The sequence below is a fragment of the Paralichthys olivaceus genome, chromosome 1 (assembly GCF_024713975.1).
Source record: "Paralichthys olivaceus isolate ysfri-2021 chromosome 1, ASM2471397v2, whole genome shotgun sequence".
NCBI classification, from domain to species: domain Eukaryota; kingdom Metazoa; phylum Chordata; class Actinopteri; order Pleuronectiformes; family Paralichthyidae; genus Paralichthys; species Paralichthys olivaceus.
This window is the reverse complement of record NC_091093.1, coordinates 26,353,045-26,380,788: the sequence shown is the minus strand read 5'-3', so window position 1 is coordinate 26,380,788 and position 27,744 is coordinate 26,353,045. Positions and strand designations below refer to the sequence as shown.

The following is a 27,744-nucleotide window of genomic DNA, read 5'->3' as shown; positions in this document are numbered from 1 at the left end:
TCAACCATTTACTTTAACACGGCCTCGCTGATCTGGCTCAGTAATTGGTTTTCACAACAGTAGCCAGGCTTAGTCAACTGTACCGTCATAAAATCACAAAAATGCCCGTCACACTTTCCAGAAAGTGACTGCACTAACGTAAAGATCTGCAAAATGCAATCATGTAAATCAGAGACAGACGAGGACGGAACGCAGCGGAAAATGGCACAGCAGCAGTAATGTGCTCGTCTTGGTTTGGTGACGTAGAGACTTCTCGCAGGGATGCTTGGTAAACCACTGCTGACAACGTGCTGTCCAGCTGGATCGTACTCCTGAAGCCTCTTTCCGTTTTCCTCGTGCTGCGATTTTTAAATCCAACCAGGCTTTTTCAGAATTGTACAAAATTTCCTTTTATATCAATCCGTCTAACAATCTTTGCTGACTCACAATAAACACCTTGCAGATTCCCCATTCGCTACGATTCCTCTGACATTGAACCACCTTACTCGGCAGGTTTCCATTTCCACTACTATAATGTTACTTCAGTCAGTGCTAGAAATTCAGTTTTATACAACTAACCTGCAACAGTAAAAACTTTTTGTGACGTTCAACCAGTGAATAAACCACAATCTTTAACCGTTAAGTTCTGCGAGTACCTAATCTTTACTGTGAAAATGTTCAGTGATGCTACAACAAGTACAGGTAGCTATTGTGCTGTACAATCAGAGCTCAGTGCACGGCAACTTCAGAAAACACACACAAACAGACAATGAGCTAATTAATAAAACATCTAGAGCCTGCTCATCATAACCATCAAGTTACTGAAGGAAATGAGCTAAAATGTAAGAAACATCATGAGTAAGTTCATCATTTTTTATGAAACACTTTCATCAGCTGAGCTACTTGCGGCGTGTTTGTCTCTTTGGTTTTGTTGTGAGTTTTTGCAGCACATCTGTTGTCAATTTGATGTTTTCTGACTTTGCTTGTGTGTTTGCTCGTGTTTTCTTCGGTTGCTGTGTGTTGCTCTCTCATGGCCTCTGTAATAATGTCATATTGTGGCAGAAAACAAACATTTAACTGTATTAACTGTTGCGGTTTAGTTGTGTTTACTGTCTCTTCGAGGACGCAGCGTTAGTTCGGTCGTTTTTGCTCGAGCAGGAGAATTTGTAGCTCTTTGCTTGACAAGGTCAGGGCCTCTCTCTCGCTGAGCTGCGGAGTTGCCCGCAGGCCGACGGTGAACTATTTGTGTGGGAAGCTGCAGAGGCAGAGTTGTGTTACACATTGATACGTTTGGCTCAGAGGAACGATGACCTGTAATTATGTGTATGTGTGAGTTTGTTGAACGTGCCGGTGCTCGTATGGCACGTCCATGTCCACATCAATCAGGTGACCCTTCCACTCCTCTCAAGCTGCAGCTGGAGATGGTGACACTACTTCTGCAGTCTGAGGTATCGTCCACACTAAGGTAACAACCTGCATCCTGGCGAGATTATCAGGCAGTTTTGGAAAAGTAAAAAATGACACAATAATGAGCAAATTGGCCAAATCGCTGCTTCACTTTTCACTCTCTTACATTGAACTCATAGATTCTGTGTCCCACCCAATTACTAAAGCTTTATTCGTTTTCCTGAAAATTTCCAGATGGGCTGTATTTGAGAAAACAGAAAGTCAGAGTCTCTTGATCTGCTATTTTCCGGGAACTTCTCCTGCCAGCCACCGAGTAAAACGGAAAATGTCAGCGTGAGCCCATGTGAGAGAAAATTCTTTGCGTTTCTAAGATGCGACAGATGAAAAACTGTAAAAAGAAAAGAAAAAAGACAACAAATATCTCAGGATCAAGAAAGAGTTGCTATACACATAGAAGACACAGACAAAGATGGAAAGACAACGATGTTCGAGAGATTATAGTGAGAGGGCGGACTGCAGCAAGCTTCATACGTCATGTCCTGCCTCCTGCATTCACTACCCAGACACCAGCCCTCACCTGAACGTCACAGACATTTCCCGTTGTTGTGAAGACGTCTGACGTGGACAATCTCCTGCTGCCTTCTTCATACATGAAAGACAAACTCAAAGAAGGACCCTGTTCTTCAAACATTTCACCAGATCTAGAAACTTGTCACTTGTACATTTCTGGCCATGGAGGAAAACTCCGAAAACAGTTTTCCATGTCTGAAAATGGCAGAAATCACAGTTTAGTTGCACTTATTTTCATTTAGCTTTTTCTGTTTCTGTCTGAAAAGTTCAGTTGTTGTTTCCTGGAAATGCTGCAGGTATTGTTTTGTTTCCTCCACTTTCATAATTTCTACTGTACGACTCATAACCACACATTCCTCACAAAGGTCAGTGTTTTGTTTTTAGTGGCTCGTGCCCATCCCCTTTTCTTTGGTTGGTTTTATGACTGCTTCTACTGTAGGTGTTTTATGTCTGAAGTGTAATTTCCTCTGCCTGTAGCTGGGAGGGGGTTGGGCCGGTTTCTGAAGGCAGCCGCCCTATTAAAAGTGGGGAAATGGGTTTCTGTGTGGTGGTATTCACTCTGCTCAGCAGAGTCACTCTCTCTCTGTCTTATCTGTGCTGCAATGCGCTGCCATCGTAAGTGCGTCTCTCACACGTGATGATCTTATTCTTGAAGGTAGAAGCTCAGGGGCTTTGTCAGTGTTGTCCAATATGACCTGGACCTTCTTTAAGACAACAGTCCTAGAAGTCAAAGAGCTGAACTTGAAATATGTTCTAGTTGTTCTAAAGATACTATAATTAAATACTGTTAAAATATTTTTCATTTACATTATGTTGCTGACAGACAAACCGAGGAGTGTAAATTACCTCCTGTACAAATAACATATCAGTCCAAACCTAAAAAAAGACTGTGACAAACATTAAATACAAGATGACACACCTTTCTTTATATGACTCTGCTAATATCTGAACATGAGGGTCAGACTGTGTCTCTCCTCACTAATTATAAACACAACCAACAACTCTGATGACCAGCACATAAAAGAGCCACTGTTTTTGTAATATAAGGGTCCCGGCCCAGATCGGACTTAACCAGGGTTTGGTTTGTTGAAGACATTTTCTTGTGATAGTTCGTAGTTTCTGACCATTTGCAGAAATTTGAGCAGTAAAAATAGAAGAAGAAAAAGAGGCGGAGGAGTAAAAATGAGCCTTGGTTAGGACCTTGTTTCAGACTTGGTGTGAAAACGCTCTAAGCGCGTCAACTTCACGGAAATAATTTCACAGACGGGGCCAAAATAAAAAATAATAACTGCTTTAGCATTGTTTATAGCTAACAGCCTCAGTCAAGATGTGAACTGTAGCTTTTATCAACACACGATTGCAAACTCATTTCTATAATTGATAGAAAGCAAATGCACAACAGTGAGAAACTAGCAGTGTGGTCCTATGACATGTAGCTAATAAACACAGCAGCTAGATTTGGCACCACGGAGCCTGCAGGCGAACAAATGAACCCACAAAAATGTGCAGACTACATGTGAGAGTTCACAGACCAGTGCCAACGCACACGCCTTAGTACAACGCATACACATTCCCAGCGGCTAAAGGTACAATAAAGAGCCACCACTACATTATGAGGCCGGAACACATGAGCTAAGCCCCGATGACAGTGACTCTCACACACACACACACACACACACACACGCACACGCACATGCACAGTCTCTCAGAAAGATGACTTCACATCGTAGAAAGCTTACCAAACTTGATCCTTCACTTCTCTGCAACAATGGCAGCCATTGAAGAGTGTGACTCACATGGTTGGACCTCTGCTTGGTTTCCTGTCAGGGGGGACCTGGACACAAGCATCTCTCTGACAATGTTCACATTACACAAAGAACACAAATAGTTTGGGAATAGTTTCCTCTCAAACTTTGGTTTTCAGTGCAGATAAGTTTCAACATGACTCTGAAAATACAAACAAGTTGCAAGTTAAAAAAAATGTAAGTATCCAGAATTTAAGTGAATTTAAATTCAGCTGTTTGTTGATGTTTTGTCGTTGACTGAGTTTTTTCTGATCGACCACGTCTTGGGAAAAGTCAGAGTCCAGGTCACGTTACCTGACTGTTATTCTTCATCGCTGCCCATTCAGGTGATGTAACCAGATCTGTTTCTGGTTCAGTGGTTTCAGGAGAACAGAGACGAGGCCGCCGCAGGTTTTCTCCTTCTGCTCTGTCACTTCCTCCAGGGCACCAACCTCTGGCTCTTATGCATCAGACCTCGTGTTGTTTTCTTAAAGTTACAATGCAGCGGTCTGCCTGCGTGGTTAAGGTTAGAATAGACTGTGTGTGTGTGCGTGCGTGCGTGCGTGCGTGCGTCTGTGTGTAAACAATAGTTTGTCACAGTAACACATTTGGCAGTTTGTTCATGTTGAGCTGGTGTTTAATGATACACTTAACCTGGTTCAGCCATCGCTGCTAATAATTTATTATTATTGATCAATCATCTATTAACAATTTGATTGATTAAGAACAGTGATGAGTTTTTTTATGCGTCCCTTGATAAAAAACTCTGTATAACACACACACACAGGGTAACTGCACCATGTGTCACACCTTGATCCAGAGCCCTGATATGGGCCCAAATGTGGTTTTAAATAGCAACACTAACAACATGGTGAAGTGTGTTTACTGAACAACAACAAACAATTAGAGCAGTTTCTGGAAGGAAGACGAGGACTTTTACGTCACTCTGTTCTCGTGCTTCCTTGTCAATCAATCATTAACCTAACCCAGATACATTAGACAACCGAGAAGAGTGATCAGAACATTTGAATTCACTTGTCAGTTGTTAGAAGCTCTCGCTGCAATATCTTTTTGCGTTTCCTTTATTATTGATCACGAATGTATTTGTCCCAGTTCATTTACCTTTACCTCCGTCATCCCCTCCCCCAGTCTGAGCAGGATTCCCCTCATGTCACCTTGGTCCACTCCCGGCTGTGGTTAATGCACTCGTCTGTAAATCTAACAGAAGTAAGATGGTAACAGGGAAAGTTGCTAATGGATGATGTGCTGTGATTGCTAAGAATTGTCGTGGTTTCCTGGAGTTGATGTGAGTGGGTTGATTATTCTCATGTGATTGTAAACGGAGAGCTCGTCTGCATGTCCCTGCTCTGTCCGACACTGCCTCCACCATAAATCCCCCCCCCCTCCCCTCCCTATCCTTTAAGCAGCGAGCTGACCATCTGTTCCAGGCGTCAGGCCCTAACTCAGGGCTCAAAACACACACTCACACACAGAGACACACGGTGTAATCACAGAGGCCTGGAATACATTCACGACAGTCAGTTGATACCTGCCATTGTTGGTCTCTCTCCTCAGTGATGCCTGTTCACACGTAAACACATCCAGAGTTATTACTATGATTTTGATTTGAGCTTCGTGGACGATTTAAGAAATAATCATTAATATTTAGAATAAAATGTGACTAATAACGGCAGAATCCCTGATCTGGCAGTCGTAGCAGTTGCATTGTATAACTACCAGTAATATCTAGCATTCCTATAGAGCAGCCACAACACCTTTATGAATTGGTGCCACGTTAGTGCCACGGTGCTGCGGTCCTTCTGTTCCTCTGAGAGAACGTCACAGCTGATGGCAACAAGTTGAAGCCCATTCCTGAGTGCTTTGAAAATCAGTATCTAAAGTCGATGAGATGAAGCAGAGTTGGAACAACATGAAGACAAAGTACAGCACGTCGCATAATGATTCCTGGAATGCACTGAACATTTCCGACTAATGATACACAAGGCTGCAATGCCTTCTGGGTTATGCAGAAGGACAAATGCATCAGCTATTGCAATGTATGCTCTATCTATGGTTTGACTCCTCTGTTGAACAAAGAAAGTATCTTAAATCTGACACAGGTCGTTGTCCTCTGAATGCAGCGTGGGGCTTCGTTCACTCACAGCCAGGAACAGCAGTGTCTTCTACACGTCACACGGATACATATTTTATTTTCAAAGCTTTTTGATTTGCACTTTTGGAGACGCAATGCGCAGATTACATACAAATTATGTACAGGGCTCTTCTTTCTTCTTAAGCCCTGGAATAGTGATTTGTGAATATGGGCTATACAAATAAAATCGATTGGTTGATTGATATTTCTACCACTGGACACTTCAGGGGCCAATATCAATCTGCTGGGGCCAAAAAAAACTGATGTATATTGCTGCATTCAGATATACTGTGGTGTGTCGGGTGCAGATTCTGTCGACGGTGAGGAATCAGGGATCAGCAGCAGCAGAGTTCTCGTCAGTAGCTCAGTCAATAAAGTGTCTCTCAGTATCCGTGGCCTCCACTCACCCCATGATGTCACAACGCTGTGTATTAAAGTGAGTGAATGGCTTGATTGTGTGTTCACTGAAGAGGATGGCAGCTGCAGGTCGTGGCATACACACAAACACACAAACTCTCATAGTTTGTGTGTATGTGTGTGTGCTTAGGAGTTGTGTATGTGTGTTAATGGTAATCCTGTAGATCCTCATGACTTATCCTTCATCCTCTGAGTATGCATGTCGAGTTCAAGCCCAAAAATATTTGGGCCCTTTACTCGATTACATAATCGCATATGAGGCCTTTTTCTTGTCGTAATCGGACTAATTTCGTGTTCTGTCAGATTTCAGCTGTGTTGTTATCTAATGCTCGACCTTAGATCAGTAGATGGTGGAAGATTCATTCATTCATTGCAGTTTACAATCAGAGTTATTTGAACTGAAAAGATCAAATCAATCGCCACATATACAGACTTTTAATTTTTCAAGATAAAATACAAAACCATTCCAAATTCCAACAAATACATTTTGACGATTTGCTTTTTTTTTTTTAACTGAAGTGTTAATAAATCTGTAATTAATAGATTTAAATTTCTGCTAGATCTTGTATTTTTAGGAATGTTTTTATTCTTTAATTCATGTTGAGTTACTTCAGAGTTGTGTGTTTTTGTTGTACGCAGTCCGGAGCGAGTCGTGTTCTAAATTCTGAAACTAACAGATTATAGATCCTTACTTGTCATCTTTCTCTTTTTGCAGTGGTGATGTCTTGAACTTGTGGTCCCTCCAGCCCAGTGAAGGACGTGCCAGTGCAGGGCTGCTGCTCATGGGAACTCCTGCTCCGCCATGAGTGCTCGTGATGGCGTTGGTGGCATCGGCACCCTGGGCCGGAGGCAGCGCTTCGAGAATGTGGAGTTCACTGTGCGCATCTACCCAGGCGCCCTGGCCGAGGGCACCATCTACTGCCCGATCAGTGCCCGCAAGACCACCACAGCGGCTGATGCCATCGAACATGTCATCGGACGCCTCCATCTCGACCGCACCAAGTGTTATGTTCTAGCTGAGGTGAAGGAGTTTGGTGGGGAAGAATGGATTCTGAACCCCAGCGATTGTCCTGTGCAGCGGATGATGCTCTGGCCCCGTGTGGCATTAGAGCACCGCTCACTATCTGGCGGCGAGGATTACCGCTTCCTGCTCAGACAGAAAAACCTGGATGGTTCAATTCACTATGGCGGCAGCCTCCAGATGTGGCTGCAGGTCACAGAGGAGCGCAGGTGCATGGTGGAGCGTGGACTGCTGCCACAGCCTGAATCCCAGGGTGACCAGGCAGATCTGTGCCGCCTGCCGGAGCTCAACGAGCGCTCGCTGCTGGACAACCTGCGCTCGCGTTACCGCCAGGAGAGAATCTACACCTATGTCGGAAGCATCCTCATCGTCATTAATCCCTTTAAGTTCCTGCCCATCTACAACCCCAAGTACGTGAAGATGTATGATAACCATACTCTGGGACATTTGGAGCCACATATTTATGCTGTGGCGGATGTGGCTTACCACACCATGCTGCAGAGACAGAGGAATCAGTGCATTGTTATATCTGGGGAGAGCGGCTCTGGAAAGACTCAGAGCACAAACTTCCTTATTCATCACCTGACTGCTCTCAGCCAGAAGGGTTTTGCCAGTGGAGTGGAGCAGATAATCTTAGGGGCAGGACCAGTACTCGAGGTAAGAAAAAAAAAATCCTGGTTTCTATAAAAATGTATGTGTATGTGTTCTGTTGATAATGGAACTTTGCAGTGTGGCAGCCTCAAGTCACATAAGACACTTGAAAGCAAAAACATGTTCTGACCCGGTAGAAACCTGAAACAATCAAGTAAAAGGACAGATTGACAGAGACTTGATCTGGAGCGATTAAGTCCGGAGTTTGTGTTTATAACTGATTTCAATGGAAAACCGGTTGGGCAAGAGCAGAGGCACAGTTTTAAGTTTGGAGTTGGCTGATGTGTGCAGATGATTCCATGCTAGACATCAGTAGGCATTTCGAGTTACCAAAACGTGTGGGCTGATGCGTTCAATGTTTTTTTGTTTGCATTCATATCTTCGGCAGTTTGCCTGATTAAATGTGTTTATTCCTGCTTCTGTATGGCTTCTATGATTAGTTACTCAACACTGCTTAGCCACGACTGTCTCTATGCTCGGCCCTGAGTTGTGTCTGCCCCCATTCAGAGGTTTATTGCACCCTCAGTCCAGCTGTGTGGGGATTACGCAGTGCACAGAGGAGCTCTCTATTTGCGAGCAGCCAGCAGGCTATCAGTGGCCGCAGTTGCAGATTCTTGTTTTTTGTGATTGTGACCATTTTGTTCCTGCACAGTGGAAAGATTGTCTGAAGGCAGACATTGTGGAGGCCCAGCTGAAGGTTGTGACGGAAACTGGTTGTTTTCATATCACTCAAGACATTCCACTCATATTCTTTTCTTCTTCAGGGACCTGTCACGTAAACGCAGGCCAGTCAAGAGTCTTTGACAAGTTTACAACCACACATTGTTTTTCTTCAATATCAGCTCAATTGTGTGGATAATGCTGCAAGTCCGGAAGGCAGATACAGGTTACAAATTGTCAAGAGTGTTATAGAAGGGGGTGTATCGCTAACTGTCACGTCACCTGACAGATGTTTACACTCGAGTCACTTACAAAGAATTGGGCAATGCTCGCTGAAATGCATGCATGCCTTTGTGGCATTTCTTCATCTGCACAGGTCGTGCTCAGACCTGGTATTAAGTGTGTTTGTTAGAATGCGTCCCGAATGTTTTTCTTCTTTCTGTTCAAAAAGACCAAATGATATTGTCTGAGAATACAGTGTGTGTCGGTGTAAGAGAGAGCAGAGTCAAGAGGGGCCGATTGAATCAATGAGCCGCACAAAGATCTTCTATGGATTCAGATTTGACCCAAATCATTATGTGGGGGTCAGTGTTGATATTGTGGGATGGCTGGTAACAAATTAAATTACAGACCAATGCCATTAATTGCCCAAAATCGAATTCTTTCTGGGTTCTTAGAATCAGTGTCAAGTTGAAAGCCTCCTCTGAGAAGCCAAGTTCAAAGGTAACCAGCACGACAACAATCTCTGCAGCGAGTAGCTTTACACTGGGTTTTATTGCCCTCGGTTTAGCAAACACAGAACTCAGGAATGCCATTCATCGATGTGTCTCCAGGGTTAATGTGTAAGCATATTGGGTTAATCCGCTACACAGCAACACGAGTGAGTAGTTCTGAGTGCAGAGGAGCAGCCTTTAATTGTTTGCATAGTGAGATTGCGTATCTGCCTGCCGGTGATTGATGCCAAGACTAAAGCTGCAGTGCTACTGCACAGTAGAGGAGAGGGGGGAATGAACAGCAGCCAACATGACCTCATACAACACTTGCATTTCTTCATTCACGAAAGTAGACAAGCAGGAAAGGGAGAAAGATGTTTGACATGTGTAGCTGATTTTAGCTTTCAAAAGAAGTTGAAGTGTTGACCTCTACTGGAATTAATGTTCCTCCAACTTCATGTTAAAGCTTTGAGTTTAAACTTGACCTCTGACATGAGCCATTGATTTTAAGAGCTGTGCCTCAGTAGACTTAAAGGGGAGCTTCACTGATTTTACACACCGGCCTTTTTCCTTGAGGATTCCTGCACAAAAGTCCTCCAACCTGAATGGACACATAGTTTGATTGTACCTTCTCTGATACAACTCATTGGAGGATTTCCTAAATTTGCGCCCCAATGGTGGTAAGCATACCTGACCTTGGAAGTCGTGATTGCAAGAATAAGCATTCGGTTCCTTGACAGACTCGATACTAGGAGAATACAAATATCTCAGGATGAAAAAGAAGTCGAAGCAATGGAAGATTGTTACCTTGGAAAAACAAGATGTGAGAGATTTGGGTGATGCTGACGTAGGTGTGCTGTAAACAAGAACATGTGACTTCCAAGGTGGCATTGATTCGTTATGTCATGCCTCGTGCATGATGTGCCACCTCTTCGCTGAATGCCCCACACATCTGTTGTTGTGAACGTGTCTGACAATCTCCCACTGCGTTTTTCTTATGCAAAAAAAACAAGGTGCGGAGTTCATGTCTGCAAAAAGCAACTTAGGGTTTAGTGCCTTGCTTAATGGCAGTAACTTGCATTAGTACATTTCTTGCCAGGATGGCACTGAACCATCGCCCTCAAGTCAACAAGCTCATCGCAGACAGACTGACTGTCAGTCGAGAGGTGAACTCAGTCGGAGGCCTCAACATATAGAAAGGCAGTTTAAAAAAAAATCTTGATAGAGGATATCACTTACAAGAGGTTTTGGTTTTTGGAAACCAGCCATCAGCTGGTGTTAAGTTCCTGACAAGCTCCGTCACTAAAGTACTTTAATTAATAAAACTACCCTTGAAGGAGATGGAAACATAAACCTCGAGGACATGTCACAGTGCTGTTATTACCCCGCTTTATAAATGCTGTTCATTTGCCTTTAAAGAGTTTGAAGGGGAATGAAAGGATTTTATTTGCTTAACCATCAACACCTCTGGACTTGAATTGACCCTGCAGAGTGAAGATGAATAATACAAACATACGTGAAATACTAAAAATGCTTCTATTGTTGGAGCAATATATGACAGAGAGATTTAGAGCCTGTACTTCGCTCTAAATACAAAGTTACATCCATATTTTCAGCCTGCAGCCTGAACCTGCATACAGATGAGGAACACTGACATTGGCTGCATAGCAATGGATGACAGGCAGCAATGACGGAAAGCAGCATTACAGTTAAAGCTGTGTGTTTGTCCCACAGTGCTCATCAGTAATGATAGGTTAGTGCAAAAATCAATGTCTCTTGTTTTTGTGACTGCTGAGGTCACCATGTACCACATAACACATTTCCTGTTTTTTTTGGTTCTTCTACAATTATAGATTACAGCCCGACACTGAGGATTTTTGCCTTCTGCTACTGATATTAGGGATTCAACTTTCAAATCCTGAAAGAAAACGCAGCAATGATTGCTAAAAAAATTTGTTATCAAACCCTTAACCCTTAATTTTACCCATACACTTTAATATAAATACTTTCAATAACGGTCAGGTGATTTTTATGAAACCAATACAAGGCAATGTGTTTTAGAAAGGAACCAGTATTGGTCTTCCTGCTGGTAGGACGCCCTGAGGTAGACCCAGAACACACTGAAGAGATTATGTCTCATCTGGCCTGGGAACGCCCTGCGATCCCCAGGAGGAGCTGGAAAATGTTGCCGGTGAGAGAGAATCTGGGCTACTTTGCTTGACCCGCTGCCACGGCGACCCGACCCTGGATAAGCGTCAGAAAAAGAATGGGTAGATGGAACGGTCTTGGTTCAACGTTACTGTGGACGCTGATGAAAACAAAGACTTCTCACAGGAAGCACGGCCATTTGTTTTTACATGTGAGCGAAGTGACAGCTTAATATGAGCTCAGCTGTCCTCTGCTCTCCCCTGGGTCAAGAGTATGAGGTTACCTCACGCTGCTCACTCTGACAGCGCATCATCAGGATCTGCTTTCAGTGACCAGGGAGGTGTCACAGGGCATTAGTGCAGGGCCAGAGCTAATGGTGAGTGTGAGAGTGTGAGTGTGTGTGTGTGATGTTTCAGGAGCACTTCAAGGCCCCTGAGCTAAAGGTGCTGCTGCAACCACTTTAATGTGCACACACACATTAATATACTTTTTATTGACACAGGAACGTGTAAGGACAAAGACATGGATGCTCACAATCGTTGCACTTAACCAGTGATTTATGATAAACACAGCCTTTACATTGGTGTTTAGAAAGGTTAACAACATCCATTGTCATTGTGACACTAAAAAAACTGCTTTAATCAGTATTTGTGATTTGTGACAGTTGAAAACAAGCCAATCCCTGCTGACAATGAGCGAGAGGTGGGATACACCCTGGAGAGGTCACCAGCGCATCAGTGGACCAACACATAGACACATTCACACTTACGATATTTATCGTCTCTATAACCCAAGCTTTATGTCTTCAGACTGGGAGGAAGTCTAAAACTCAGAGAAAAGTCCTCGACAGTCACGGTTCTAATCCAGAACCCTTTTCCAGGCTTCTTGCGACAGCTAACCGCTGCTAACCACACCGCCCATCAAAATAAACAACGATTTCAACAAACCTTTTTACACATGTTTGCTAAAACAGTTGTGGTTGTGCCATTTATTCGTTTTTTTAAAGTGTAGTGTATCTGTCTCGCCCACTAGTTGGATGACTTCCCTGCAAATATCCATCATATGTGCATGTAAGTGACCTGCAGGTCTGTTTGGCCCGGTGAGCTCCAGAGCTCCTGTTGTGCTCCTTCGTGTTCCCGGCCAACAGAAACACTCCCAGCGTGAGTCAACCCAGGTCAGCAGTTTCAACCCCTCGGCTTCTCCTTCCCCTCTACCTCGATACACTCGCTCACTCACGCACAGAAATGCACACACACTTGCGCATTTAATACCATCTCCCTAGAGCCCCCACTAATTCTGAGTAGGATTAGTGTGTATTACGTGATCTCCCCCGACTGGGCGGGGTCAAGCGAGATTTACTGTGCCCTGAAAGTGTTGTTTTCCTCAGGCTGGGGCAGTGAAAAAAAGGACGAGATGAGAGGGAGAGGGAATGATTGAGCGCCATTCATGAGCTGCGGCCCCCTTGGTTGAGTATATAGTTACAGGGGTGTTTGTTTTATTGAGGTGAAACTCGGGTAAAGAGTGTGATGCGGACCAGTGCGAATGCTTACACAGTGGGCTCGGCCTATAGGCTGCATTCCCTGGTTTAGTAACATGTTGAAGTGAAGACATGGAACTTCAACTTCCTGTTCTACAGAATTGTTTGTGCATAATCTTGTGGTTGGCAGTGTAGTGGAAGAATAGATACGTTGGCGTTGGAGCATCCCTGGTATGAGGATTATGTAATGTTATGCCATATGTTTAGAGTTGTTTGCTTAAGATGGGCATAGTCTGCGATTATAAAAATGCTGTTAAATTCCAACCCACACTGTGCGATTTAATCATCTGCACTGGAAAGGTCACGATTCTGTGCCCGCACCGTACGTCAAGCCACGACCCGAATGCTCTCCCTATACGTACCTGTCAGACCAGTCTGGCTGTTTTCAAAGAAAAGAAGTCAGTTTGTTTGCTTTTGCAGTTCTTACACGGGAGAATTGTGTTGACTTGAACATATTTGTCACTCCCGGCATTGAAACCTGAAAAATAAAATGTATTTTTCTCTGGCCTGGATTGGAGGAGGAGGAAACATCAAACATCTCAACCTGCCTGGCATCCATTCTTGTGTTGCGTCGCCAGATCCTGGTTTCACTTTTTTTGCATTTTTGCCAGTACCCAAGGCACAACTGGAGAAATAGTTGCAGAATTTGGAGTCTGATGACATATGACTGTACGAAAACAGAAATTCGGTCTGAAATCAGGTGGAAAACGGGCTCAAAACTGTTTGCCCAGTTTTATAGGATAGTGTCAGATGATCGAGCAAAGGCAAGTTTGTTTTAAATACGAGAACTCTTAAATTGAGCCGTAATTTGTTTTATCGATTGTACGTCTGTAATCTCTAGACTGGTAGTTAACTCCACCATTAGAGAGTAAAGTCCTGACCTCACATCCAAGCACAGCCTCCATTTCATCAGTTCCTGTCACTCTGTCCTGCTGTTGTCCCAGCAGAACATGTCGGAACTTCCTTTAACAAGAAGGCGTTTAATCCAGGCTAATACAAACTGATGTTTGTTTAATGTTTGGTTCACAAAATTGAAATGGAATCTTGATAAATGACGTTTTCTTCTAGGATTCATATAAATTCTCCACAACTCTAGTGAGTTTTTGCCAAAGTAAAATAGCAGTATTTATATTCTTTAAAGCAGGTTTAGAATGAGTTAGTTTAATTTCATCTGATATAAAATATAACCTCAGTGTTTTAACTAATGGCATTTCGCCGCAGCTGAAAAATGAGGAATCTCAACGGCTCCAGCTGCTACTTTTCACTGTTTGTTTATCTGGCCACCCTGGTGCCAAGCTCCTATTTTCCTCTGAAACTGTATACACGAGGCCTGGTACCACTGGCTGGGAAACAGGAGTACATTCTGTTCCTGCTCTGTCCACCCATCTGTGCAAAATAAAAAAACTATCAAGCGGAGAATTCTGTTGATAAAGTGTCGCTTGTTACTCCGGCTGCAACAGCTTGAGGTCAGAGGTCACGGACAGATTTGGTGGTCAGTCGCAACAGGGACAGTGTTTTTTATTCAGTTTGTGTTGTGTATCAGGCAAAACTAAAATATCTAATTTACAGTATTTTATCTACTGCTTTAATTAATAAATACAAAAATAATAAGCAATAGCTGACATTATAAAGGGAAACTAAATGTGTCACTCTTCACGGCCACACAACAACATCTGTTCTAAAGCTGAAACCATTAATCAGCAGCTGTTTTGATGACCGGATCTGTAGCTCTGTCTTGTCTCGTTTCACTTTCAAATATTCAGTCGTCAGCCGCAGATGTCTCCTCACAGGCTCTTCACTTGTGCCTGGATCTGCTGAAGTTTGCAGGTGCCTCGTCGGCATCGCACTCGCTCATGCACGCTCACACAGACCCACACACTGTGTCAGACTTGACCAGCTGCCCTACTGCCCTGATAACACCTGCACCAGTGTCTCTTTAAGACGTGCGATGGACAGAAGAAGCTTTATTCTGTCTGACGTGTGCTGAAGCCAACTCTTAGAAATAACACACACGTCTGTGTTATTAATGCCTTCTTTCTAATGTGTGTAGTTCTCAAGTAGAGCTGAGAGAACTAGATCATTCTGGTTTATTAAATGTGAAATATATGCTGGTGTTTTTCTTTACATTAAAATAGGCTACGTCCATTTTGGCTTTGGAAAATTGTGATGATGGATATGTGGTTCTGCTATTTAGACGTATTTAATCAAATGATTTGAAAAATAACTATTTATTAACAGTGAATAGATTTTATAGTTGGTTAATTGATAACTTGTCAAATCCGTTCGTGTACGTTGCTTGTGTCGACACGTTGTTCTGTAGACAAACACCTGCAGCAACAAAGATTACAGGAGGATGTTTTGGGCTTAAAATGTCAAATGTAAAAAGTGGAACATTTCTGGTGTGAGGAAACACAAAAGTTAACAGATGAAATGTTATTCTGCTGTTTTCAAATGTATAATAAACCTGCACCACTGGCTTTTTGTGTGCTGGAGTACCTTTAAATGCCTTTAGTTGTACTCAAATTAACATAGTTTTGGGAGAACAAGTTGTTTTTGGAAAATTGACTCTGAATAAAACAGGTGCCAGCTCGGTACAGAGATACAAAAACAATACTTCAAGTATTCAAGGCAGACGCCTGAAGTTTTATATCACAAGGATTCATTTTACATATGTTTTCCTCATCATCTGAAATGTCTTTTGACATGATAACATTATTATATATAGATATATAACAGAAAATGAGGAAAAACATATTAGTTCCCTTGTAAGAAATTCCTGGAAGTGGCAAAATAAAGTGTGTTCTCTGTTGAATGACAACCCACATGTCTCAGTTCCGTCTGCAGCTGTCTCATCCCTCGTTAGAAAACCTCATCTGATTGTGCGGAGGAGCGGATGTTCCAGACTTGTTTTAAAAGCATTGGGTGGAAGCTCAGTCATGTCCACCTTCCTCCCCTCCGCTCTCCCCCTGCAGGAATGGAAACAACCCAAAAGAGAGGATTGAAAACAGCCCAGAAAGTCTTTATCCGACACTTTAAAAATCTTTTTCACTCTACGTTCTCAATTTCTATCAGTAATCTGCAGAAAAAGGTTAAGTTTGTGACATTTCTCCTAAAAACTGAAGGTGATAACAAAGACAACAGTAAAAATGTGAACTCCCTCTTCCCCTCCTACAGAACGCACAGTTCATTCCTCCTGCTGATTTTCCGTCCTCATAATTTTGAGCATCAATAAAGTCTGTTACATAAATGCTGAGAACACACCCTCCTCCTTACTTGACTTAAATCCTTGCAGATGACCTCTCTGCTGAAAGGCTCTCATGTGGCGTGTGTGTGGGGTTTGTGGTCATCTTGTGAGTTCCCTATTCGTCCAGATGTGGTGTAATAAAACAGAGTGAGAGAAGTGCACACATCTGGAAGGGAGCAGGAAACACGAGGGGGAAAGATCGTCCCTGGGCCGGACACAAGCGACGCAGTTTACATTTTCCAGTAGTTTGTCTTCGGATCTGTTTGGTGCCAAGTTGAGGAAAGTTGGATTTAATGTCGGTCATCTCTTCTGGCTCGTGCTAGCTGAACCCAAGATAAGACTTTTGTTCATCTGATATCATATCACTTCAGGAAATGTGAAGCGCTATCAGGTGCCATTATCATCTTCCTCTCTCTCTCTCTCTTCCTCTGTTTGCCCATAACTACAGTCACAGTGCGTCTATCTGCTGCGGCCCCTTCTGAGTAAGAAGATAAGTGCTGCTGCCGCTCTAAGAGTACATGGCTGTGCTCTGGGAAAGTTGCCTGTGGTAATATGAATGAGTCATTAACTGTCCAGAACAATGGCTCTGAGGAGGAGTTGTGGTTCGTTTAGTGAGTGTGGACATATATTTCCCTTCTATCATAAAGCTTTAAACAGCCATCACTTGTTCTGCTCAGTAAACGCCGACCTCAGGCTTAAATCATTGAAGAAGAAGCATAACCGAAAGACCACTGCGTTACGAAGGATCATGTTCAGAGAAATCCTTCTTAATGTTGTACACTGTTTGTTTTCCCCTTGTTTGCAGTATATCTTTATACCTTTTCCCGAGTTCTTTGGGGACATTAACTCTGCTTTACAACTCGTTACAAGTTGCTGGAGGACACCGGAGTGAGGATACCCGAACTGAGCCTGGTCCAACGAGCTTGGGTGGGATTGGACCAAAATTTTGAAAGTATATTTGGGTTCAGGTCAGGTTAACTTACATTGCCTGGGATTTTTACACTGCCTGTGCTGGTAATCGAGAAAAACATCCTGTTTGGCAAATTTTCTCTCTGGCTCTGATGGGTTCGGAGAGAAAGTAGCGGCCCGAGCTGCGCTGTAGTGGACTGTGAACAAAGACCGTAAATAAAGATGGACGACATGACAGCTCCCCAAAAGTGAAGCCAAATAATGTTGATGGCCACCTGGTGGCTGGCTACAGTACAGGTCATAAGGTTAAGGTTTAATATAAAATATATAATAATAATATATATATATATAAATAAGACTGCTCAACACTCTATGGCTCCTCCATGAATAAGACTGTGCTGAGTGCAGTGAGGTCAAATCATTTACTAATAGCTTACTAAGTGAGGTCACACAATGGAGCAGCCCAGCGCTCTGGATTAAATAATTAACCACTTAATTCCACCCAATGTAAACCATAGTATTTGCCTATTGATCACATTTTTTAAGCCTTAAGAGAAGAACATCGATGTATTGACACATCTGTGTGTACGGTCAGACAGGGGGACCTGCGGGGTCGGGATACTATGGGATTGTCACGGGATTGGACCGAGTCCTGATGTTTGTGTCTCTCAGATCTAACTAATTGGATTGACCTCCTTTCTGGCCTGACCACATGACCGAGCTCCAGAGTAGTGACGGGGCTAAGTCACTCCCCTCACCTCGGCGCATTGTCTCACCTCTGCTCTGCATATAGCTCGGCGTTAGCCTAGCGGCGGCCTGCTAATGCCTGACATGTGGCCTACATATGGGCGTGTTGCTGATAAGACCACCTGTTCCGACTTTGCTCCAACACGGCTGGACGAAGCTTTGCTAACATGACCTGGGTGGTGGCTAATGACATGAGAGGTCACAATACACATGCCGTAGTGTATAACACACACACACACACACACACACACACACACACACACACACACACACACAGAGATATTCATCTGTCAGCTGAAGTTAGAGGTTAACAGGAGTTTATATTTGGCACTGGGTCCATGTGTCAGTATTTGCCATAGCAAGAGAGAGCTTTGTACATTGTCTTCTACACTGTTGCTGTCAGAGCTAACAGCTATTACACAGTTCAGTCAATTTGATTTGTGGCAAGTGTCAATACTTACGTGTTGCAAGAGGAGAAGTGTGTGTGTCTAAGTCTGTTAAGGACAAAAGGATATAATTATTCACAATGGGGTCAAAAATGAAAATTACATGGGAAAGAAAAAAAAAAAAACCTTTATGGTTTTGTGAAATCATCAGGTTTCAAACAAGGCAGCGTTTCGTGGGTCTAATTAGTATTTTGCAATGGTAATGAATCAAATGTGAAAACAATGTGACTCGTATGGTTATATTCATGATTCAACTGAGCTCAGCATATTATATATTTCTCTCAGGAGATGGAAACAAAAACAGTCGTAGACAGAAACACAACCCCAACTGAAAGAATTCTTCATTCGTCCAATTCATTCGACAAATCACATCCCCAACGAGGCAAACGCACCTGGAATCAAGGAATTTTAAGTTTTTAGAGCCAAAAGAGCAAGATGATGAACACAAGCTGCTGAAATGAGTTTCTTCCTCAGGTGGCAGAGATAGGGTAAAGAGTTCCCACATCCATCGGGAGCTCGAAGTAGAACCGTCGACTCGGTGCAGGGCTCTACCCTACTTGGCCTGTTGCCTCTGCAACCCGATCTCTGATAAGTGGAAGACAATGGACTCTTTGGCCTCACGGTCTTATTTTTTTCCTCTCTGGTTTTCCCAGATGAACAGATAAATAAATCGATGATCTCCATTACCAAGCAGCTGAAACTCAAACAGTCCTGACAGTGTCGGGTACACAAGCAGGATTTGTTGATAGAAAATGTGTAGATGGAGTGATATTTAACATTTGTTAACAGACAAGCTCTCCAAGTCCAGGCACATATTTACAAACTGAACCAAAGAAGTTAAATGGAGGGCTGTCACCCTCACAGAAATTCATTTTAGAACTATAGTTCATTTTTTCCAAAATATGCAGCCAGGCCAGTTTATTTGTGTAGCACATTTCAACAAGGCAATTCAAAGTGCTTCACATAAAAAAACAAAAGGCATCGTGCAAATCGTAAAAGCAACATAAGACAATACAAAAAAAGCCTTTAAAAAGAAATCAAGAGTTAACCACTGAAATAAATTAATAAAATAAGAAATAAAAGAGTGCAGGGATTTAATTAAAAAGTGGAAAGTCTCCAACTTTAAATTAAAAGAACGAGTATTTGCAGTAAGATCTTGCGTCTTTTGAGTTTGAATGTAATCCAGGTAACTTTTAACATGAGCACCAGGATCGTAAATATGCATTTAAATGCCTTCAACTGATTTAGGTGTCGGTTTTCTTTTTAATTTCCCACAAACCTTCAGCAGAATGCGTTCCACTATCCTAACATGTAATAGATCCTGCTTGTTTTCACTCAGGCCGTAATTATCCGCTCTCGCCCCGCGTGCAGTCGTTTCGCTGTTTAAACCTGAGAAACTTGGGAAAGCCGAAGCTCTGACTGATGTGTAGTAACAATTAGCTGCAGCTTTGCACCGTCACTGTGAGGACGGTGCAAAGCTGAGCTTATAAATATTTGAAGAGGCTGAGGTTTATATTCCTTTGGCTGAGTGAACCTCTCTGTTCTGCAGCGTAACGTTTGAAGCTGTTTCTCATGAGTTCATGTGAGGAACTGTGGCGTCCGTCTTTACTTTAGCTTCCACACTTCACTTTTACTGTGTTGATTTCTGCAGTTTGTCTCTGTTTTCATGGTTTGATATTGAGTTTCTTCATCGTACGATTAAAACCCATGACTGCTGAATGAAAAGAGATTAGCCCAAAGAGATTAGTTTTGCTTATGTCCATCAACTAACTTTTCTAAACCTAAAAAACAAGATTAAAAATTCAAATGTATCTAAATATGAGGAAAACAGGTAACAAGCTGATTCTACAGGGAGTATTTACCTTTTCTAAGATTTCCAAGATTACACAAAAACCACTGAATGGATTCCCACACAAAACTTGGTGGAAGGATGAGCATGAGAACATTGTGAGATCAGACTCTTTCTTTTTTTCCATTTCACCAGAGAATAATTCATGGATCTCGATGAAAACAATCAGGACTGATACCTGAGTGTGTGCAGTTTGGTGCAGCGTGATTGAAGTGGAGGAGACTGTCAGCCCCTGGCTCGACTAAGTGATCTTCTGGTTTGGACTCATGGTTTCAGTTCTGTGTTGGACTCATTGTCTCGTACACAAACAACTATCTCATTCATTGACTATGTGAGGATTTAAAACAACACTGCAGATGTGTCAGTTACAATTCAGTCTGAACTCTTTTCTAGTTTTTCTACTTTGCTCTCCCTGCGTCTGAACACCGTCAACTTGGACTCCATGTTTTCCAGGAGCGCCGTACCACCACCCCTCACTCACTCCCCCTCACTCCCCCTCACTCTTACATTCCTTGTTAATGTATGGCAGCCAGATTTAGGAAGTTTCTTCCTGCGCCTCCTGCATTTCCCCTGTTTCTGCTGATGTCTGGTCTGTGTTTTGCCTCCTCTCACTTTACAGTGAGTGTCTCTGGGTTTTCTGAGCCGAGCGTTGAGAGGAGCTGTTACTCATTTTCTCTGTGGCTGTATGGAATTACAGCTCGGACAGCTATCTTGCACATAGGAAATGATGAAGTATGTCATTATGCTGAGTGTTTTTGTGCATGGTTTTCTTAGTCTCTCCACACACAGACACTGACGCTCAGAGAATGAAAATACTTGATACACAGATCTTCACGTGTACACAGTCAGGGTGCAGAGAAGCAGTGGAGGGGTTTCTCTACTATCCCAAAAATCTGTCACCACTTCATAAACCCAGCCTGTGAACCCTCATGGAACACCTCCACACTCGCCAAGAGTCAACGCCACAAACAAAACACTGAGCTATGTGTGTGCACAGTGGAACGTGTCAGGGGTTTTATCTGAAGCTGCCTGCTACTGCTCTGTTACATACAACCATCACGAGTTATCTCGATCAGCCCGGCCGCTCCTGCACTCACATCTTAATGTGAGATGGGCTCAGCGGTGGATAATAAACTTCTTTATGATTGGTCACTTGGTTGAAACATGGAGCTGTGTATTGGAAACAGACGCAATAAAGTTTCGAAACTTGCATGTTTGTTAAAGTAAGAATCATATTTTTTTATTTTACGTTTGGCTGCAACTAACCGCTGATGCAAAATCACAAAGTGCATTTACTCAAGTAATTTACTGAAGTACAATTTAAATGTGCTTGTACTGTACAGAGTATTTATTTTGACACCTGCATTTACTTTCCAGATTCCTATTAATTGCAATGCAGCAATTAACGCTTAATTGCTAATTTCCAAACATTTTGTTGTGGTTCCTTTTTGTCTTTCTGACGTCTGAGTTGTTTGAAAATGTCACCAAAGACACATTTGCCAATAAAATTCTCAAATGCTTCGTGTCCGTAACTGTTAAAAAGTCGGAATAAAGTTGAATAAATTAACACAAACTTTACCTGATTAATTATCTGATATCCCCTCATGTTAACTGTATTGTGCCCTGTAGAGGGTAAAGAGTTTTGCACACACCAATGAAACAATATTAACAGTCTAACAGCATCGAATATGATAAAACATCCATCTCATTGGACATTTTCCAGCACAACCACTACTTTTACTTTTCATACTTTGGAGACATTAACTTACTCAACAAAGATTTTACTCGATTATTTTCTCATTGTTGTATCTTTACGTTCACTAAACTAAACTGTCCGAGTAATTCCTCCACTACTGCATCTAATATAAAACTTCCTCCTCTGTCGAAGTACCAGAGGGGAGATAATACATTTGTAGCTGCAGCAGGTTATCCAAGCAACGTGCTGGCGCTGAGAAATTGGGTATTGACTCAGGCTTCTGGAGTGAGTGGGATTAGTGTTTGCTCTCAAAGATAGGCCTGTTTTCCTAATGGCTGAGTACATTTACTTAGCGCTTGTCAAACACATCCTATACACAGAGGCAAATTGACTCAGGTCAGTCAACCCTCTGTCATTATCTGAGTGGAGCGCTGAGTGTAATGCCACCAAATCTGCTCCAATACTGGCACTGTTATTTTCCTGTGGTTTTCAGAAAGGTGCATAGGTGAACTGCAGTGTAAGTTTAAATTTATAAGTGTTTTTCTTGGACACAAGAATGTCAAACTGTGAACGTTTTCAAGTGTCAGTAGTTTGTATGTGGGTATTTTTAGCCACTGAATAAAGTGAGGACGCCATTGAAGTGCAGTAAACATAAAACTCAATAAAGTAATGAAGTTTGACTCTGACATTGAGGTAGCGATGTCGAAAACCTACGAATAGCTCATTTAAAACAGTGGCTCTTAAATTCAAGGTACTTGATCCATTATCTGTTGGTTGTAAGTGTCTAAAAAAAGCTATAGCTACAATTCTTCTGTGGATTGACTGTGTCTCTGTATGTGATGCCACTGACTCCATGATTTTGAGATCAAGGCTCTGTGGAGCTCCTGTTGCAGGTCTCCTTGTTCCTGTTGTCTCTGAAGGAACCTCTTTATGATCGTGGTCGCATGTTTGGGGTCACTGTCATGCCGCACAACGAATATGGGGCCAATCAGATGCCTCCATCATGGTTTTAGGTGATGGTTAGCTCTGTCCAATCTCAGTACGGACGATCTCCGTGGCTCTTTACAAGTTCTTCCTCAGACTCTAAATTGCCTTTATTTGTGAATGTAAGCATGAATTGTTGTTTGTCCATGTGTGGCCCTGCGATCAGCTGGGATTGGCTCCAGCTCCCCCCATAACCCTCGAAGGCCTAAAACCATGCAGGGTAAGTTGGTAAAGTAGTAGGTGGTGTTAATGAGTGAGGTATATTGTAGCTATGTTTACAGACTTAAAACACGAACCCATGTTTTCAAGTTGCCGCAGCAGTTTAGGTTTAATGTGTGGTAGCACGAAAAATCAGCCACTGCCCAAAGTGGGTTTGGACTGTACACGACACACTCCTCTTATAGAGAGTCCACTGTACCACCGTGTACATTAGGATCCAGATCCTATCTCCTTATATGTTTGCTTTTCATTTAGAACTCAAACATGGTGACCAGTAAAAATCACTAGTGTGTGACGGACTCGCTCACTCAGCTTCTGAAGTCCGCAGCCGCACTTGAACCTGGCATTATCCCCACCCAGCCATTAGAGCGAACATTGGGAGTGAAGAGGACATGGATGTGGAAGCACGGCACAGAGAGGGATTTTGCTGTGAAAGCGATTACATCATCAGACTGTGAGAGCTTGTAAATGTTGTTGCTGGCCGGTAAAGCCTCGTTAATACCAGACAGTCACGGTGTTGTTCCAAACTGACAAGACAAATCTGTTGTCCTCCTCCCTCTGCTCTTACCGTATATCTTTACTAGACTTTCTTTTTTTTATTCTTTTTTCTGTTGGTGTGGAGAGTGGGAAATATTAGGTGATGAAATGACTCAATTTCTTTAATTTGTTTGAAATTAGATTTAATGCATCAATTAACTAAAAGTAAATGCATTGTTTTATGTATTTAAGTATTGATTTAAAAAAAAAAAAGAAAAGCCTTTTGTTGAGGCCACACCCATATCTGCAGTGCTGCATTGGGCTGGCAGAGATTCAAGCTGTGGGCTCGGACTCTGGTTGAGTGTGTGCAACTGTGTGTGTGTGTGTGTGTGTGTGTGTGTGTGTGTGTGTGTGTGTGATGCTGTGGATCGATACGAGTGAGTGCCTGCTGGCCGAGTTGGTCTATAGCCACTCACTGTTTGCCAGCCAAGGTTAATTTCTGCCTCACAGTTTGTTTGGGTTTAGTCGACGCAGCCGGAGAAGATCTGTGACTCCAGCTACACAGAATATGTCTAATTTAATGTTTATACATTAAATGCATGTATATTTCTGAACAAGGGGGCAGCTGCTGGTGTGTTTTCTTGTTATATCATGCACCAAGAATTTTAGTGAAAATACTTATTAAAAGATTAAATAAAATTTTGGTATATTTGCCTATTTACTTTATGGATTATCAACATTTTTGACAATTATTTGCTGATTGTTGAATTAAATATCCATTTCTAGCCGCGATTTTTGAGTGTGTTGTCTTTGCTCTCATCTCATCTCGTTTTTCCAGCTCATTGTAGTGGGTGCAGTGGTCAGTCGGATGTTTGACCCAACAATCGGGTCTTGTTCCTCTCGATGTCGGTTGAGTGACTCACAGCTGTCAGCGGGGCCTGTGGGCTGAGTGGAAGGAATGACAGCGGTTCATGACCGTCAGACATCAGCTCCTCTCCTTTTCTGTAAAACTTAGAAGACATTTTTGGATCAGTCTGCATCTTGATAACTCTTATAATCCCGGTGGTAGCACAGGAGAAATTAAGTCTCTCACAGGAACTGTTTTTTTCAATTCACAACTAATAATTCTATAAACGTCACCATCTCTTTCAGTGTCAGGTGAATTTAAACTGACTTTATCTGTCAACAGTCTGCAGATGGTGGTAGTTTATTATTTAAAGACTTGTCCTTCATCACATACGTTTGACTGGAACTAAGAGTTAAAACTGTTTCCACCTTGGTTGAGGGATGAGCTCTATTGACTGCCGTTCTATTTGTGATGAAAAATAAGTTCTTTTTCCATATGTTTGTCAGTTTAGGCAATTAAATACACTTTTTTTAAATGATGACAATGGGAACGTGTGTGTGGATTTGATGCACTGGTGATCTGATGGATGGAAGTTCAAAATTAAAAATACGCACAGACATTTGTTTGTGTCGGCAGCACATGTGACTTGTGGTGTCAAAGGGCACAAATACAAGCTTTGTGTATTTACATGAAGTTCATATTTACAAAGCCTCAGGGAGTGGTTTGTGTATATTGTGTTCATATTTTACTTTATTTCCTAAGATACAAATAAACACTGGGGATTTCTGACTCTAAAATTACATGATCTGAACGCATTGTAAACATGTCTGACTTCCTCTTTAAGTCAGCACATGACATAAATAAATATTTTGCCCTCTGAAGCATCTTGAGTCGCACCATATATTTAATCTGTGTTCAACACAAGATTCCCTGCAGTGGGAAATGCCCTGAAGAGTTGGCACGAGTGAAACGAGATTTTGATCTACGTTTCTTTGACATTCCTTCACACACCTTTCTCTCTTTTTCCTCTCTCTCTCTGTCCAACTCTTTTTGTCTCCTCGTAAAAAAAAATAAAAAAATCCCTCTCTGTACCTCAAGGAAACACTGCACTATTGTTTACCTCAGGACGTCCCGGTGAAGATGCTGCTGAAACGAGAAGCTGCTCGGTCCTGTTTGTTCTGCCACTCTTTGCTTTGGGGAAATGTAACTTCTCTGGATCTTGTGTCTTTGAGCCACATTAACCCTGATCTCTCACACGTCAGAAACCCAGAACCCTCTTATGTAACGCTGGGTCAAAAGTTCAGAGGAGGGGGGGGGGGGGGGTAAACTTTCTTTTTTCTTTCTTTGAAATTGTCACATGGCAGAAGGAGCAGGAATAATGAGGTGAATGACTGAGGAACAGAGCAGACACTGTTGGCCAATGTGAGTAATGACATTGTGTCAAAGGCATCTTGACAATGTTTGAAATAAATCCTGTAAGGCAGCTGTGCCACACAGAGCAGGACGGGGCCTCCGCTGCAAATAGTCACCTCACACGGCCAAAGGTCTGTACGTTCAGTCTTCTCATTACACTGAGGAAGAATGAGGTTGGATTTCTCTCTGGTAGAAAACAGAAGAGTATGATTTTACATTTTTATCCACTTTTCACATCAAATCAAGATATTTCACATAAAATGTCCAGTTCAAGCAACTGTCCCATCACCTGGACCTAAACTTAATGAGACTGTGCTGGATATAGTCTACCAAGGGTTAGGGATCAAAATCTATGAAATGTTCAATTCACTGATTCAAAAAACAATAGTACAGACAATGAAGAAAAATGGATTTTGGAAGTAAAGATTTAAAATGTCCTGATGTTTCTATCACCCGACTGACACAAAACTGAAAAATAATACAAATACCTCAGGATGAGTGAGAGGTGCCATACACGTCGAGGAGGCCACAGAAGATGACAACAAGATTCGCCAGCTTTTGGCGATAAGAGCTGACGTCAGTGTTGATGTGCTACAAACAAGACGTGATATTTGCAGTGGAATTCACATCCTGTTTCCTGCATTATTTTCCACCTCTCCACCTAAATTTTCTGGAGATTGTCTGGAGATTATGTCTGAAGATCGCTGCAAAATCTAACTTTTTACTGCTTTACACTGCAGAGTAATGAACAAACACTGTACACATTATTATGACGTGAGTAGTGACAAATTAAATTGTCTGTATTTAAACGGACATGTTTCCTCTGCACATTCTGTCTCATTACTTGTCTGCTCTTACTAACTAATCACACCAGGCTATAAGGAAATGGGAGGAGGTGCGCTGATTCATTTATGGGGAATTATTGTCACACCTAAAAACACGCTTATGATTAGTGAGCAGAGTATGTACAACCCTTATTAACCTGACGCAGCCACCTTTTGCTTCTCAGGTTAAACAAAAGTATATTTGGACACGCCCGTAAAAAGCACTCGCTCCATGCTCTTTACACCGCGTTCCTAAAATAGAAGCCGTAAAAGCGGAGAGCAGTTATGAAAGAGCTGAATATGTGACTATATTACAGCCTCTTGTGTTGACTGTCTGATAAATCTGTTTGCTTTTTGAAATGTTGACACTGAGAGTCTGAGCCTTTGCAGACAAATCAGATGGAAGATGGATTGTTTCTGTTGAAGGATCACACTGATTCATTTACGCAGCAAAATCTATCGATAAACACAAAATGTGATATTAAGTGTTTTATTGACACAAACATGAAATGTGGATTTTGTGTTAGTTCCTGTCTTTTAGGATGTGTTCGATTCTGTTAAACTCAGTGTTACTGCCCCTGTGGTGGTTTAATTGTTGGTGTAATTGTTGGTTAGTCACTCAGCAGGGTTACGTAATCATCACTGAACAGATTATCCAAGAAACTTTGAGCCAAGAAAGAACCTATTCAATTTGGATCCGGACGAAGGGGCCAGTTTCCCATGGGGATCATTATTGGATGCTGATAAAAGAGATCAGGCATATTTAGGAGACCGATATCTCTGATTTGGTGCAGCTTGATTGAATTTACGGGGACTGTCGGGTCTTGGCGGAGACGTGCGCTCATTGTTGTGGCAAATGTAACGATCTCCTACAGTGAACAGGATCGGATTATCTTTGTATACCTTTCCGATCTATGTTAAATTGTGAAATGGATGCATTCAGTCGTGCGTATATTTCAGTTTATGGTTTGTTGTCATTGTTCCATTCCCTCAGTTTCCTGGCTCAACTTTCAAACACAGTAAAATGATGGACAACTACTTCCACAGCCC

General features: G+C 42.3%; 1 protein-coding gene across 7 annotated transcripts in view; it reads left to right on the top strand.

Moving 5' to 3' along the window:
• Nucleotides 1–27,744, top strand: part of myo9aa (myosin IXAa) — a 144,682-nt gene that overhangs the window by 13,488 nt on the left and 103,450 nt on the right. For all 7 annotated transcript variants that reach the window (XM_069526195.1, XM_069526200.1, XM_069526210.1 and 4 more), the window contains exon 2: nucleotides 7,025–7,987. In XM_069526195.1, the coding sequence (XP_069382296.1) occupies nucleotides 7,112–7,987 (876 nt within the window). In that variant the 5' untranslated portion in view covers nucleotides 7,025–7,111. The remainder of the gene's footprint in view (nucleotides 1–7,024; nucleotides 7,988–27,744) is intronic.